Source organism: Anolis sagrei, chromosome 1 (assembly GCF_037176765.1).
Source record: "Anolis sagrei isolate rAnoSag1 chromosome 1, rAnoSag1.mat, whole genome shotgun sequence".
NCBI classification, from domain to species: domain Eukaryota; kingdom Metazoa; phylum Chordata; class Lepidosauria; order Squamata; family Dactyloidae; genus Anolis; species Anolis sagrei.
The window spans coordinates 268,331,683-268,349,417 of NC_090021.1; the positions used below are offsets into that span (position 1 = coordinate 268,331,683).

The 17,735-nt window shown below is 39.3% G+C and overlaps 1 protein-coding gene across 1 annotated transcript in view; it reads right to left on the reverse strand.

Moving 5' to 3' along the window:
* The window catches only part of ABTB2 (ankyrin repeat and BTB domain containing 2), a 178,971-nt gene that overhangs the window by 72,051 nt on the left and 89,185 nt on the right, over positions 1–17,735 (reverse strand). The window contains exon 2 of the mRNA XM_060764970.2: positions 428–574. Within this exon, the coding sequence (XP_060620953.2) occupies positions 428–574 (147 nt within the window). The remainder of the gene's footprint in view (positions 1–427; positions 575–17,735) is intronic.

Sequence of the window (17,735 nt, forward strand, 5' to 3'; positions counted from 1 at the left end):
TCTAATTTAGACAAACAACTGAATTTAGCCCACCATGGTACGTGTAACTGAAATAACTACATGTTCTTTCCCTGCCTGTATTTTCATTGGCATACTTTGCTGTTTCGCCTGTGCTCATTTTCATATGGCAAATCCTGTCAAACCTGTTTTACACAAAGTGCCATAATGGAAACAATAATTATAACAACAAGAAGAAACAGATGATGGTGGTATAAGACAGTGAATTTCTGTGCATTGCTGTATAAGCTGCATTAAAAAATCTGAATTTCCCTGAAAAATTTAACATCCTGAAACATTTATAGTTTGCACAGTAAAAGCCCAAGCAAAACAACAGCAAAGCCAATGGCAAGATTTCTCTTGACTTCCATAAAGAAAGGCCCCATGCTTTGTATAAACAAACAAGTTAAGTGTTGCATGTGAAACTCACTTAGTTCAGAGATGCTTCCAACACAAGTTGCCAGGAGAGATTGTTCTAAAGTTCGAAGTTCCAGCTGAGCGTAAGCATCCGCTCTTCCATTGCTGCATATGGATCCATCATTATAAGGACTGAAGTACGCTGGCAGAGAAAGCACTCCTACATAGAGACAAAGAAGAGAAAAGAGGTCTGTTAAAAAGGACAAGGACAAATAAACAACAAATATCAGACATGCTTAAAGGATAAACAAAAGTGCATGATGTTGTCTCATCTGAAGCTGGCTCATATTCATGTCTATCTCTCCCACACATTTGCTTCTGAAGTAGTAGATCTGTTACAACTGAAAAAGAAGACATTGAGTCGGATGGTTTTACACCTGGATCAATAATCTTTCATGGGTTAAAAGTATACTGTAGAATTTATTATCACTTCTAGTCCAATTACACTTCTAGTATAAAAAAACCCACATAGGCATCAAGGTTCCCATGTGCATATACCATTATGCAGACAAACTGCATTCTAAGAGAAGAATACAATGTGATAGAAGAGAGGTCACTGTCCATGAAAGGTGGAGCACTTTGCACTACTTTGCACTACTATGCTGTTGTATGTAATGGGACTTGAGCATCTATGGATTTTGGCTTCCATTGGGGTTCCCAAAACCAAACCCCAGCAATATCAAAACACCATTTTGTGTAATGTAGATCGGTTGAGAAGGTGAGAAAACTGAACACTGGGAGCAATTGATGAAGTTATGAAGAGATTTTTTTTTTAAAGTTGGCGTGTACAATACTTTGTCAATGTTATAGAGTGAGTTATATGATTCTGTCAAGGTTAGAATATGAGGGGGAAATGAGATTTGGAGTCAATTTGGGTAAGTAAGGGTATGGATTTGCTAAAAAATAATGTTTTACTGTATATTGAAGTTCTGTTCACAAATTATTTTTTGTGTTATCCGTCTGTACCTCTGAGAATGCTACAATAGTGTTACTGGTAAGGATAAGTTCAGCTGCCCCTGATGATTCAAGCCTAGTGGTTTCTGGTGGTGGGGTTATACCAGGAATGAGCAAACTGTGGCCCTCCAGGTGCTTTGGACTTCAACTCCCACAATTCCTAACAGCCTCAGGCCCTTTCCTTTTCCCCCTCAACTGCTTAAGTGGGGCCTGAGACTGTGAGAAATTGAAGTCCAAAACACATGGAAGGCCGAAGTTTGCCCAATCCTGGGTTATATGATTAAACCCTCACACAGGACAAGGGGGTGACTGAAACATTTTGTGGCAAAGGTGGGGAAAGTCATGACCCAACAGTTCACCGAAACATTTGGATGCTGCAAATTCCTGGGTGGGAATCTCTAGATATTGTAGGACTGCAGGTTCCAGAAACCACAGGCAGCTTAATAAATGGCAGTCAACACTGGAGCTACAGTCCAACACCATCTGAAGACCTGCAAGATTTTTTTACTTCAGTCTGAGAAGTAGCAAAAACAAAACCTGACACCAAGTGATGTGGTTACATGATCCTCTTTTACACAAGCATTTTCCAACTTTGCCACTGAATTGTATTTAATGCATAAAACTTATGGCTCTTTTTGCATTGGAAACCCTAATCTTTATGGTTTTACCACCAAAAGAATAGTAATGCCAGAAACATATCATATATTGTACATAAATTTGTGGTATAGACTTAGAGGATTTTGTTGGCCAAAATCCAGCATGGAATTAAATGCATTTGGGGTTGTATATTGTGTTAGATTATAAATATTAACTTTGCAATATTTTTCATATAAGTGTATGTCATTGATGCTTATCTTATATTTTATGTCATGCTAAAGAGGTCTCAAAATTATGGTCATGAATGTATAAAATTAATAAATATCAATTAACAGAACAACATCTGTCCCCACAGTTTAGTTTGTCCATTCTTGTGGTTGAGATAGAACTGAGCAAAAAATAATAATAATTCGGGAATCTTGCAAAGCCTTTGAAATAGCAAAGGGAGGAATATATGTTTATTCTGTCTCATTTAATACAGGAAACCTATTTATGGCCCCTTTCTGGCAGTTCTGTTAAAAGATTGGCACCACAGGGTGGAGTTCCAGTAAGCCATTTCTTCAAAAATAAAATTTCGCCAGCTCAAAAGATAGGGTTTTTTAAAAAAAATCTTGTCTATAACATGATACATTTTTAAACAACCAAAATGTTTCCAGTTTCTCAGCCAAAATCAATTTAGCAGAAGTGAAGGCATGGAGTCCCCCTTTTCATTGCATTTAAGGATATAGAAAGTTGTTTCAGGCAAACTACTTTGCAAAAGCAAGCAAATCCTTTGGAATCTCATCCAACAAAAGCAGGCCCACATTTCCCATTATGGAGCTCCCAGTGTAACCCCTGGTGACGCAATGGGTTAAATCTTTGTGGCAGCAGGGCTGCTGACCAAAAGATTGACAGTTCAAATTCGGGAGCAGGGTGAACTCCCATCTGTCAACTTCAGCTTATCATGTGGGGACATGAGAGAAGCCTCCTACAGGATGGTAAAACATTTGTGCATCCCCTGGGCAACGTCCTTGCAGACAGCCAATTCTCTCACACCAGAAGCGACTTGCAGTTTCTCAAAAAACTGAAAAAAAGTCCAACTGAAGCATTTGCAGTGTGCATAGGAATTTGTTCATTTTTTTTTCAAACTATAGTCCGGTTTGAGGGATTGTGAACAAGCCCTCTGCTTTAAAAGTCTGATGATCCCTGTTTTAAACTATCTCAGTTTGTAAGGGGCAGTCTCAGTTCATCATCTGCTGTCCAACCTTTTCAGCTGCTTTCAAAGTGTCCCATTTTCTCTCTTTCCTCCCTCTTTCTCCCATGTCCTCAGGTTACTTAAATTGCTGAGTTCAAAGGGAAAAAATAGTATTTAATTAACACAGAAAATATGTTTGTAGGACAATGTAGGAGAGGAAGGGACAGAAATCTGCCCATTTCCGCTCAGGCAAAAGCAAACTACCACAGCCTCTTCTAATTTGTGTGTCCATCTTCATACTACCTTTTTTTTTGTGTTAACCACATTTTGATGTTGGTTGGCAACATATCTCAGTTTTCTTATGTTAAACACTAGAGGATATAATTCTGCATGTGTGAATGTGTCCTCTGGTGTGGTAGAACTCCACCTCCCATTATACCTAGTCAAAATGGTTAATGACTGGAGTTGAGGACATCTAGATCTTACTGGACCACAGAATCTCTATTGTTGTGTGTAAATTAACTTGTAACTAGTAAATATAATCTTTGATTATAATTAGAAAGTCCAGATAAAAACCTGTATATATATTTATGTATCTTATTCATGTAAATCTTGCTTTTTTCTCAATAATGATACTCATGCTAGTGATGTATTTAAAATAATATTTAATATTGATGGGTTGCTGTGAGTTTTTCAGGCTGTATGGCCACGTTCCAGTAGCATTCTCTTCTAACATTTTGCCTGCATCTGTGGCTGGCTTTGCTGAAGACACAGATAACAAAGAAGAAAAGACAACAGACAAGTAGACAAAGATCACTGTTACAGCAAATTGCCAACCTTTAAAGAGACTTTTGCCAGTTAGATCAGGAAGAGTTGGGATTTGAACCTTGCTATTGTTTTATTAAAGTCTTAATCAACTGTTCCTCTGAGAATATCAACTCTGTTCCCAGTAAGATCACCTCCATGCAAACAGCTTGCGGGGGAAGAACAAGAAGTATATTTCAAGGTGAAGGAATATCTGTGTAGGCTGTATAATAATTATGTGACCTTAACAACAGAAGCCAATTTACCACATTAATCCTTTAAAATTCCATCAGTTTTAGTAGCCTTCTAAACAATTACATATTAAAAAGGTTGTGATGGAGCCACTCAAGAATGGGAAATAGCAAGCAAGAAAATCTGAGAAGTTAAGTTTGGGAGACTGTCATTATAGATTGTTACAAGAGTCCGAGTTAAAATACAAAGATCCGGCTCTGTTAGAAATGCAGAAAGACTATGCTCTAAGGAGCAATGATTGTTGATCTCCACAGGGCACAGGTCAGGGGAATGCAAAGAAGTAAGGGTGTTCTGTGCTGCTCATTAAACAGGTTTTTAAAACCCCAATAAATTTATTTTTCCCACATATTTTCCCTCTGGACAGGAAAAAGAAACACCATGTAGAGAGAACCAATAGTCAGTTTCAGGAAATTAAAACTGAAAGAAAAACATCTGAGAAAAGGGTGATATTAGGAAAGCGCTGGAAGGTGTGCAGCATGTACTCTTTTTCAATAAAAATTAGAAATCACGCACACACATATGCAAGAGTGTAAACCCTGAGTGAAAAAAGTCAAAAATGTTCTCATCTCTGTCAATGGAAAAAAAAATGTTTAAATCATATGTTTAGTTATTAATCCGCACAGATTTAAATTAATGATCACTATAGATTTAACTATGGATGATTCATTATAAATGTAAATTAACTTTATCTACAGATAATAATTTAAGCTCCAATTAAAAGGCAAACTTCCAGAATAAAATAGCAATGTCAATCAAGAAGTTCTTACAGTATTTGATAGTGTAGTGGTGAGATTTCAAAACTACTGAGGCCACGTAATACTTTTAATGCTATTTCAAACATTGCAGCCTAAAACCAATTGCTAATTCCATCTCCCTTAAATGAAATGAATCAATGGAACATGAGAATCCTGTTTCAAGATTTGAAAGGGTGTCCCATTGAGGAGGAGAGGAAAACTGACTTTTTGCTGCTCTAGAGCCCAGGGTGCAAGGGAGCAATGTTTTCAAATGGTAGGGAAAGAGATTTGACTGAAAAGATTAGGGGAAAATGCCTGAGAGTAAGAGCTGTTGGAGAGTGGCACAGGTTGCCTCGGAGTGGGGTGGAGTCTCCTTCTCTGGAGGCTTTTCCACATATTCTGTTTATCGGGAGTGCTTTGATTGTGCCTTCCTATAAGAGACCTTGGGTGTCTCTTATAGTTCTAGGATTCTATATCAGGAGTAGGCAGTACGAGGTCTAATGGATACCCCTTTTCTCTCCTGTCCACTATCTCACACTCACCAAGGACAACCCTTTTGGGATTTAAATGTTTTCTGTTTTTCCTTCACTTTCTGCCTACAAACGAGAAGAAGAAGGAGAGGAAAGTGCAGAGAGGTGGCTTGGGGAGAACCCCTCCCTTCCAGCCTGCCCATCCTGCTCTGGTCCTCCATGCGGCCCCCCAAGTTAGAAGGTATGCCCATGCCTGTTCTAGAACTTAACTAGATGTTTGATTTGGGTTTTAATTATGTTTTGCATTTACATGTTCCTCAGAAGCTGCTCTTGAAACCCATGTCTGACAAGATGGCAGGGCAAAATTCCAATATACAGATACATAAATATCATCAGGAAACTCTTTGAAGTATCCTGTGCATCAAGAGGATCCGCCTGCCTCCAGGGATGTTTCTCACAACAATGCCCTCATTCCCATAGAGGTCAGAGTGATTCAAAGAGTCTCTAGGCGAGTAGTCTGTGGGTTTGTCTATTAGACATCAAACTTAGTTAAAGCAAACATGTCTGGCATGGACATTCCTGTTGGGTGTATCTAGCATTGTAGGAACAGGTTCTTTCTGAGTTATATACATTATGTGTTATTAGTCCTAAGCAGCTTCTAGACACATAGCAAGCAACTAGTTTTTTTCCCTAGAAAGACACTATGAGAAAGTAGTAGTCAGTGCATATATTTACCAAAAAAGACTATTCTCAATCATCCCAGCTTTGCCTCTGAAGGTATGAGTGGTACACTAGATTATATCTATTGCTAGGATGGATGTGGACTACTAGGTGATCCCAACTGTTAGATATTTTACTTCTATTAATTATAATATCATGCTTTGAAACTGGAAATCAGTATATATTGGTCACAGAAGAGTGATACGGTGACTCTTTCATAGCAATGTACTTTAAAAAATGTTTGCAGCTCCACTCAGACTAGGGCTGTTTGACACTGTGCGCTTGAATATTTCCATAGCAAGCAAAATATTCTCACCTAATTGAAATTGCAACTCCACACTGGAATTGGGCCAAGGCCTCAATAATGAAATCCTTATACAAAGTGTGCCAATATATTTTAAGCAGCCACAAATGGTAAGAGCTTCCATTCATGTGCCTTCTACATCACACCAAAGAGAGCATTGTCCTTCAAGCAGATCCCGAAACACTGATTCACTACTGTGTCCTGAAACATGAACCCCACCTGCTAACTGCAACCCATTTCCTGGAGCCTTACATTCCCTACCCTAGAGAAAATGTCTAAAAGAGGAAGTTTTATTTCTCCTAGATGTATGAGCTCTAAGTAGATCTCACTCAAACATCAACCACCAAAACAATAAAACCCATTATCAATCATCTGAATTGATAAGCATTACTCCCAAATCTACCCTCATCATGAGGATTATCATAATACAGATGTAGCTTTAGTTCTGAGGCTTAGAAAAATTGAATAATTCTTGATAACCGATTGGCTAGATTTAATACACACACAGTATATTTCTTTGATTTGAAGATGCCATCCATTGTAACGCACACACTAATTTCAATACCAACAACAGGAAATACCAACAAGCAGAAAATCCCACAATATCTGCCTTGAACTGGGTTATTTGAGTCCACACTGCTATATATTCCAGTTCAAAGCAGATAATGTGGAGCTTTATTCAGCTGTGTGGAAGGGGCCTTTGAGAGAGAGAGCACACCACACACCCCCTTTAAAAGATGCTTATATGGAGAAAAAAGTACATCTTAGAATCAAAGAAATACAGTATCACTAAAAGGTAGCAACAACTAACTGGTTATATTAGCAAGTGCAACTTTCTAGCTACTTCACTTGAAGTATAATTAATTCACTGAGTAATATCAACCACATGAGTATTAAGATAATAAGGAGTGGCCAGGAAGAGGCTTCAGAATTCAGAAACTTCCTTTCTATATAGTTTCAACACAGTTGTGTTGATAGAACACAGACAGAACTCAGTTGACACAATAATCAACCCGCATAAGATACTTTTTTTTTTTGGTTGGATATGGATCGTGCAACTGTCTGGAGCAAACACTCTTGTTGCATTGATTTTAATTTCCCTTAGGCTCTATGACCTGAACTTGTGATTGTTTTTTGTTATGAAAACAGCACTGGGGTCTGAACATAGAGGGCACATCACACTGCAGTTGGCATGTGCCCTCTATGAAGCCCCCACCCCCACCCCCACCCCCATTTTGACTGCAGGCGCCAATGGCAAAAGAAGCCTCTATTTGTAGAAGGAGATTTCTTCACGGAATACAATGTCCTTCCTGTGAAAAAGCAAAAATCTAAGCAGCAGTTTTCAAAGGAATTTATTGCAAAGTAACTGTGCACGAGATTGCAATGATAGTCTTAAAACTGACCCAATTTGCATTGCACCCTTCAATATGTGTAGCCTCAAGCAAGCTAATTTATCCAAATGTAAATAATGATCTTATTTATCAGGGTCTCTGAGTGTACCAATGTTTTGTACTGTGTGCATGCTGTTTCTGCCTTTAGAACTCAAGAAATGAAATGTATTTATGATCTCCCATAGTACAAGATATCTTTCAGGGACTGCTATTTAACTATTGACTTAATAGGAGCTTGCTCAGTCTCATGTGATGAGATGCATCATAGACTTGAGAAAATTAGTATATTGAAAAAAAGCAAGGACCTAATTAGGTAGACTTCCATTGCAGCGTAAACCCTAACAACAGTTTTCAAATTATGCAACACCATGTATCTGAGTCTTTGCTATCTTTAAAAAGATGAAAATCTCTAGTGCATGACACAGAACAACATTAAGTCACTTGGACATGTTTTCAATTGTGAGTCAGCATTAATCATGCTTGCAGTTACAACACCCAGTTGGGAACTGTTGTATTAAATATTGTTCCCCCTTTTAAAAGTTGTAGCTTTGCTTCTGGAAGCTTAGTGTGGAATCCCCTGATTTTTAACACTAAACTATCTTGTGAAGTAGATGAGACTGATATTGTTGCTGGGTCAAGGTCAACTAGTGAACTTCATGGCTGAACAAGTATAGATTTGAATCTAACTCGCCTTGGTTTTAATGAAGGCACGCCTGTACTGCCCAAAGTGTAAGAATCCATTTATAACGTATGTAGGTCAAACATAGAGCAATTACCCATATAGATGTTTTACAAATGCCTCATCTCATTTAACTTCCATTGCTATATACATTGGCCAACTTACATTCAAAAAGTGGTGTCTCAGTTGCGGATAAATATTATATGACAATGGGCCAACTCAGCAATGATTATGTGATGGCATTGCTAGGTTTCATGTCATTAGTTGGAGCCCCGGAGGTGCAATGGGTTAAACCCTTGTCCCTTCAGGACTGCTTACTAAAAGGTCAGTGGTTTGAATCCAGGGAGTGGTACCACTACCGTGGGGCCACTACCGCAAGAATGGACTGTAATCCTTACTTTTTTATTATCTCTATTCCCATGGAACCACAGCAGATGGCTTGAGAGCTGTTGGCCATTGCTAACTGCCTTTGTTGATGGTACTTTTCAGCTGTTTGCGGCAGCAATGGGTGGTGACATCAATCTCCCTTTCCCAGCACTTCTGAATGCAAGAAAAGAGGATGGCAGTGCCTTTGGCAATTTACATTGGAACTGGTCTGTGGTCTACACTCTGCTCAACTTTGCTTAATGCTGGGCTAAACAGGTTTAGCCTGGTTTACTCCATGTTAAGGACCAGAACCCCCTGGACACCATTTGGACACTTAGAAATGACATATGGTCCACTTTGAGTTTTAGGGCTGGTGTAGACAAGTATTTGGTGTATTTGGTCTCAAATACACCAAGTGAGAGAGCAGAGGCAGTGTGTGTGAATGCATGTACTTGGGCCCTCCGTGTGAATGCATGTACTTGGGCCCACCGAACCATGTGGAGTGTGAGAGATTGCCAGCCACGCAGCTTGCAAAGCTTGGTGTTGTTTATTTTTTTTATTTGCCATACTTGCATCCTGCCTTTCTCAACCCCAAAGGGCACTCAAGGCAGCTTTACAAAGACAACAATTCAATGCCGCATGTATACATACATCAATGGATAAACAAAACATTAAAAACATTCAATTAAAACATAACATTGAAACAGCAGTTTAAATCACATACTCCAGGTCAAATCAGATTGTTCAAATCATGACAAGCACTGTGGGCAGTGCACAACCCATGGAGCAGTGCACAGCCTAGAAAAAAACAAACCCTTAATCCGTATAGGTAAGATCATCGTGAATGCGAGCATGAGAGGAGATGGTGGCAAGTGAGAATATTTTGCAATCTATCTGCCCACCAAAAATGCTTTCTGGTTTTTTCCACAGTATGGGTTGCTGCATTATTGAGAAGATGTTCTGAGCCTTCAAGTCATTTCTGACTTATGGTGAACCTGTGATGGTGTTTTCTTTGCAATATTTGTTCAGAGGAGTGGTTGCTTTTTCTTTCATCTGAAGCTGAGAGAATGTGACTTGTCCAAGGTCAATAGGTGGGTTTTCAAAGCTGATAGGGAATTCAAACTCTGATCCCCAGTCATAGCTCTATGCTCAAACTCTACATCATGCTGACTGTTACCTAGTTAGATGTGTTTAAGTCAAATTCTGGCCCCATTTCTCTTGTGCTTGTTTTCACAATGAATTGACCCAGAAATAACTGTCTTTCCTCTCTCAACCTATAACTGTGACTTCACAAGGACTCAGCCATAATCATATTAGAAGTATGTGTCATCTGATCTGGGATGCTGTTCATCTGGCAACCATACTAAGTGCATTTAAATATGGTTCTGCCATTGTGGATTATTCACACTGTTACATGCTATATCCTTAGCTTTCTGTACATGTATTTTGGACCTCAGTTCAAAATTCTAACCACTACACCACACTGTCTCAACATACCAACACAACCGATGGTGAAAGCATTGTTTTCCATCACTTACTTTTAGGATGATTGCCTCACTGTTGGGATATCAGGAGAAGTACAGCTATTCCAATTCCCCACAAGCGGAGTTAGGAATATAGCTGACTGTTCCAAATTAAACGCTGAGACCAGAAAACAGCTAAGAACTGTTGGGATACATTTGTGGAAAAAATTAAAACATTATATGACCTTAAACTGAACCTTAACTGTTTCAAAAGAGATAATTTAAGTCCATCTGGAAGTATGATAACGGCTTCATTTGGTACTGGAAATTTTCTAGGGCTGGTTCAGCTTAAGATCATAAAATGTTTTAATTGTAGTAATAAATACTTCCATTCTAAAAATCTGGGATTGTGTAACACCTTCAAAAAGGCAAAAGCCACATTCTAATGAAAAGACAAAGCCACAATTGACCACAATGTCTTGCTATGCAAGCTATGTAGCAACAAATGTTACTCTGCACAGGGATGAACCAACATTATCAGACCTATTTTGGCATTCCTAACTTGAGAGTAAGGCTCAAAAACTGGAAACACATTAAACTGCCCCTCAGAGTGGGGTTTTCTTTTCTTTTTTCCTTTCCTTTCTTTTTTACACAAAGTCTTTTGCATCTGTATTCCAGAGCCTGGCTGAGTAGTACACACTGTTTCAGCTCCTCTTGCAACAATGTAAGTTCTTCGAGTGGCTTTTTTGTCATTTTTTTAAAAATATGAGGGGATTTTTTAAGGTTTGGGAGCCACCCACGCTGATCTAGAAACCGAAAATAAAGAATCACGTATTTCACTTTTAGGGTTTGTTTTTTTTTACAAGGATCTGCTTATGGACTGCAGTGTGTTTATTTAAAACAACAATACCTACACAAACAAATGGAGATAAGTGTTATGATTACTCCAATTCCAGTATACCATCAGCCTTGTGGTCAAAATGGAAATGCAACACTGCTGAGAAATCCATGGCTCAGTGCTTTTGCAAGGTCTTTAATTAACCTTCTCTAACAAAGAATGCTGCTGTTTTGCCAAACTATAAATCCCAGGATTCCATAGCATTGAGCCATAACATTAAAAATTGTGTTAAACAGCTGGTAGGCTGTTAGGAATTGTGTGAGTTGAAGTCCAAAACATCTGGAGGGCCAAAGTTTGACCATGCCAGGTCTAGATGCACCCATTTGATCTTCTCCCATTTGATCTTCTTTAGATACTGATTTTCCCTCTCTGGGACACCTCTGTTTGGTGGCTTTTCTGCTTTTGTATACCGGTAGTTCTTCTGTTCTAAAAAGTGGAAATACTCTAAGCTTTCTTTGAATAGCTAGCATGGTATAGTCATTTGAGCATTGGACTACACTTCCAGAGATGAGGCTTCAATTCACAGGGTGATCTTTGGTAAATCATATATTTTTAGTCTCAGAAGACCCCATAATAAGTTCACCTTAGTATCTCCATAAATTGGAAACAACAACAACAAAGCTTTCTTTACTGGAAATAAGAACTTTGTGCTAAAGTCTACCATTACTTTCTGCCATTTTCCCTTTTGATCCTGCTCAAAACTGGAATGTGCCTCCCAAGAACTCTGAAACCCAACTGGACCTTTGTGCACAATATGTGGATTATTTCTGAGAGTGGGATGCTTGACACCGGAATAGCTGCTATGAAATGTGTGTGTGTGTGTGCGTGTGTGTATACACACACACACACACCATCATATCTAAACAATTTACTCTGAAAAAACACTACCACATTTCCTTTGGTGAAAATATGTGACAGGGAAGGGGGAAGAGGCACACTCTACAACTGCCTAGATGTGGATGGGACAATTGTGATCAATCCTCTGTAACTTCACTTATTCACCTACTTTTAAAATATCCCAGGTTTTTGTCCTCATCCCACTTTCTCACTAAGTCCTCAGCTTACTAAAAGAGACTTTCCTCCTGCTCCCCCGCTTCAAGGTGCATGATTTCTACATGCCAGGAAGACTCCAGCAAGACCTTAATGGAGGCCAAGTAAGTTCTTTTAATTTTTAGGGCTTTGGGAGGGGGTTGAGGAGGGGTTGGTGCCCTGTGGGTTTTCCAAGCTCATAGAGCCCAAAAAGCCTGAGAAGGCTGTGTGGATTGGGTGCGGGGATCATACGATGCAGTCCCCGGGCCCAATCCACACAGGGACCATAGCCCATTAGACCCATGCCTTTCAAGCAGGGTTTTCCTGTTTTGCCTCAAATTAATTTGGTTTTACCAGAGATGTCATTCGAATGCCTCTGGTAAAACTGTAGGAGCTCCCGTGTTATTGGGCCCTGTTTGGATGGGCCCACAGACAGCTATTGGAAAGGAGTCTTCAGGGTTTTAAATAAGCAGCATACAATCCTCCCTCTACATTCACGGGACTTAGGAGCACAGGGCATCCATGAAAGTGAAAACCTACAAATAAAAAAATGTTATATTACCTAAGAGAGCATCATCCTAGGAATTTCTAGGTCTTCCAGCATAACTGTATTATTAACCTTTGCATGAAACAGAGCACAGAATTGCATTGGAGTATCTAGAGATTCATAGAGAAGTGTTTTCTATAGAAATTGCAAGGTCCTCCAGCGTGACTGGATGAATTTGACGGTAACATTTGAAGATGTAAATTTTACTAGAGAGAACACAAGGAATCAAATAAGCAAATAATTAATTTATTTTTAAAAAGCCATAAATGTGGAGGGATGACTGTAATACTGGTTCCAATGCAGTCACTCATTAAAAGGCTCTTGACTGGGATCTTTTCTGTAATAACAGAGGCTAATACAACCCGAAAGTAAACATTGGCCAAACAAGTATCTCCAACTTGGGACTAAAATCAGCTTATGTAATAATTTTATTTTAGATAAATGTCACCACGTCTGTTCTGCAAAGAAATATTTGTGTTGGAAAATAAAACGTATACCTCTCTTGACAATTTTATTTGCACTGTTCAGTATCATCTGGATTGTAATGTGGAGAGGGAAAGCCACCTGCTGTTTGATTTACATCTTCCCAAACACTTGGAACTATTTAGTAGATGATGCTATTGAAATCATAGTGAAGTACTCTCTTCAAAGGCTTCAATAATTTTTATTCTTAGAACAGTCCTCCTAAACCTGCTATAATGATAGGTTACAAGAGGGTCAGCCAAAAAGGAGCTGGTGTAATTTAGTGGCTAAGAGTGTAGACTGTAAATCAGGAGGAACTCCTTGGCTTAAAAGTCAATTCAGTCATCAACTAATTATGAGGCCTTAGGCCTGTGTCTGTAAGTCAACTTAAGTCCTGCATCTGCAATATGGGAATCAGAGAGGAAGTATCCAAACTAGAAATCAGCATGATCAAGTGACCTGCCCAGTGTTTAGATTACAAGATCTATGGTGCTTTTCTGTTTTATTTTTCAGTTTTCAGAACATGAAACAAGGCCATCTAAAGCTTTGTAGTGGTGGTGCTCCAACATTACATTGGCAGATGCATGATGTAACACAGGGCTGATTTATTATGTTGGAAAATGGATACTAACTACTTCATCACACTAGAGAATGAATCCACCTTAAATCTGGTTTCTGTCTCCTGCAGAATTCTGTGGTTTGTAGTTTAGTGAAGCTGTTAAAGCCCAGAATTCTACAGGAGGCAGCAACCAGATTTAAAGTGGATTCATTCTCTAGTGTGATGAGGTCCCTGATGATTTAGCTGAACCACAAAAAGTTGCTCTGATCTCCTCCCTTTGTCATACATACTTCTTTTATCCACCCATTCTTTCTCCTTTCTGTTATAATCCCTGATTTTTCTCTTACTGCTCCATTTTGCACTATCCTCAACATACTCTTTCATTTCAGAGTTCCTGCTGTTTTTCCTGTATTTCTTTGGCCAGTTTTAGTTTTAAACTTAACAATGGGTTTTTCCCCCACACTGTCATCAACCCAACCACTACAGCATATGACCCCAGTTTAAATCTCTTTTCATTCAGCCGCTCATAATCATATCAACAAGAACATGTTATTGTTACTTCTGAAAAGCACAGTTGTTTCTTCCCAATTTACAACAGTGATCAAGCAGTCACAGGGTAACTTGGGCAATACACTCAGTGCCCTTCAGTCATTCATAAGTTTTAAGGTTTTCTCTTTACATTCTTTCATCTGATCTAGAGGGTTGTTTTGATCTGTGCCATTTGCCTTTGGCCATTTACAGAAGCACAGCAAGCTTAACTTGTTCTTCGCCCATTGAAGGCTGACCCTCCTTTAGCATCTATTAAGACTCTTCACTAAGAGTCAGACTATATATAACTCTGAATGAGCAATTCAGTTTGCAACAGTGCCACTTTGAGTTGTGTTTTTAGAAGAATGTCAATAGTCATTAGGGTTGTTGACATCCTGCTTTTTTAATAGAATATTTTTAAAGAACACCAGGAAGGGAAAAATTACATTCTTAGCAATATGCGGGTTAGCCAGATATTGGTCACTGAATGGCCAATATAAAGTGTACATTTATCTTGGGAGGTAAAGCAAACTCTAGGTTAAAAGTTGAAGAAGAGATTTCTTTTTAAATTGATTGTCCTTGTGGCTTAGAATGTGGTGTGCATAATTACTCCAAGTATACTGTAGGAACACATCACCTTGTTGTAGATCTTGCTAATTAACCGAGGGTGCTGCTTTTGCTGCTAATTGGACCATGCAAATCATAGCCAGAAGCCTCATCCTAATTAAAATACTACCGGATTGCAAGTAATTCTCTTCCTGATGGAAGCTTTTTTGGGGGAGGACCTCCACTGACTGAGAGGCTGCCAGCACAAACAAAAGAGGAGGTAGAAACAACCACAGCCGCAACCACTCTCCCACAATGAGCAACATTGCTGAGATGTTATAAAAAAGAATCCGTCCTGGTAAAAATCAGCTGGATTCACTTTGTTCTTAACTGTCAAATACTAAATCACAAATATCATTATCAAAATGCATCTGCCACTTTCAATACTTGCCATTTGTTAGATCTACCCAATTCTTCCCACAAGCCACAAATAAGTGATATCTTTATTGATCAGCCCAAATCCGGAAAATACATCATGCAAGTTTTCAAAGCTCCACTGCAAATAATTTTAACATCATGCCAATATTACAGTCACAGGACCACATTTTGTTTCAGACTCAAGTGGCTTCCAAATTTTGTTCTCCAAGTGTTTTGGACCTCAATTCTCAGAGGCTACAGTCAACTTGACCAACAGTCAGGAATTCTGGGAGATGAAGTCCAAAGCATTTGGTGGACAAAAATTTGGAAACCATTGAAGGCATCTCATTCCAGACAGAAGCTACTTTTTGGTCATGTGGCAACTGGGGACAAGAGGCAATAACCTACAGGTAACAAAATTTCAACTTCATTAGGAGTGGAAAAGTAAATTCCCTTGAAGTCTACGGCCATACCACCCTGAACACGCCTGATCTCACCTGATCTTGGAAGCTAAGCAGGGTCAGGCCTGGTCAGTACTTGGAAGCTAAGCAGGGTCAGGCCTGGTCAGTACTTCCTTGAAATCCAGGCAAACTCTGTCCTACATGAGAAACTGCCTCTTTCTTAGCCAAGGAACATCAAATTTCTCAATGCATTACTGAACATATGGGGAAATGTTTAGGTGCTGTATAGGTAAAACACACAAATTGTAGTCACTTTAAAGTGTTTTATCTTAAGTCCCAGGCCATTGCTCCTTTGTCCTCAGTCCCCTCATGAAAGGCAGTGATCAATATCTGCATTGATATCCCAGTCTAGAAAGTCATAACTGACAACAGAAATAACATCTGAGACAGAATGGAATGTAGGTCTATGACTAACATCATCACATTTTTCTCCTGTGTGCTTTTTGCCTGATGATGAAGAACTTTGACAACTTACATGAAGTTGCTCCTGAAATTAAAAATTATTTCTTGCATTTTGGTGAATCAAGGCATTGCTCTTTTATGGGTTTTGTAGGATTTTGCTGCATGGCTACTTCTGAATATGTTAGTCAATCCTCTGACATGAAAGTCAAAGAGTTATATTGCTCTCACCATATAAGGAAAGCAGGCACACATGGGCAAAATGTGGGGAATCTGACAATTTGTTTTAAGAAAGAATAAAGTATATATCCCAGTTCTACCTTTTTCTTTAAGGGGATAAAAATAAAATAGTACAATTGTTCTGTTCTGGAAGACTTTGTCACTGAGCACTGACACACATCATTGCAATAACATAAGCTTTATTTGTGGAGAAAGTGTTGGGAAGCATTGCAGCTCTTTGGCTGATGGAGTCCAGCATTCCCCCACAGCTAGAAATAGAATGGGGCTCCTAAAAACTAATATTACCCAGATTATCTCATGGCCAGAAATCCTATGATTAGCTAAATGGAGCCCCTGGACTAGTATGCATCCACTTTGCATCAAGTTTGATGAGAGGCTGTAAAAATAAGGGATGGTGGACTTGAGTGCAAAAACATGGTTAAACTCCCCTCTCCATGTATGAGAACTAGGCAACCCATTTAGTAAAAGACAAAATTCATGCCTCCAGTTCTTTCCCAGCTGGTAGATCTTTGCCTAGCTCAAACTATTAAGCTAAACTAACACCTGGCCATGATGCTAACAAGGTCTCCCAAAGCTCTGGCTGGTGGTAGAGGCTAAAATCACTAGATTGTAACTCTTAAAAGTTTAGTATCCCTTCAAATACAAAGATTGGCTTGAGGAGGAGACCACGGCAGGCTTAATTGTACTGTGCAATGAAACAAAGGGTATGTATCTGCCATCAAACTTTTTAAATGAGAAGTACTACTACCTGTGGTGAACATCCTCAAGTGACCTAGACATGGCCTAATTTTATCTGCTGCCTGGGACCACACAAACCGTACGTATTGTACATTTGGCAGGTCTTTGCTGGTGGGCTTTTTGGCTGGATGGCTTGCATGCCGTGCAAGCCTGGCTGGAGAAATTACAGGGTGTGAACTGAAGAAGAATACCTCAGAAGTCAAGTCTCATGTGAAGAATTTGCATCTATATCTTTCACACTTCCTTAATTTAGAGGCATTTGGACTGCAGCCAATTTCTACTGACATGCACTGACTGGAAAGGGAGAGGAAGAAAGCTCCTTTTATCATCTGATCCCTGATGAGTTGGAAGCAGTAGGACCACTTTCAGCCATCTGCATTGGTGTGATGCTGCAGGGAGGCTGTGATTGGGCTAACAATTCCCTCACTTTGTGTGTTGCCTTGGTTGCATAGTGAGCTAGGTACTTTGGCTAGGAAAACAAGTTATTGTGAATAGACAGACAACTATGGGTTGGTTCCAGACCAAGGGATCATCCCATCAGACAAAAGTGTCGAGGGATGGTGATATTTGTAGCTGCATATTCCACCTT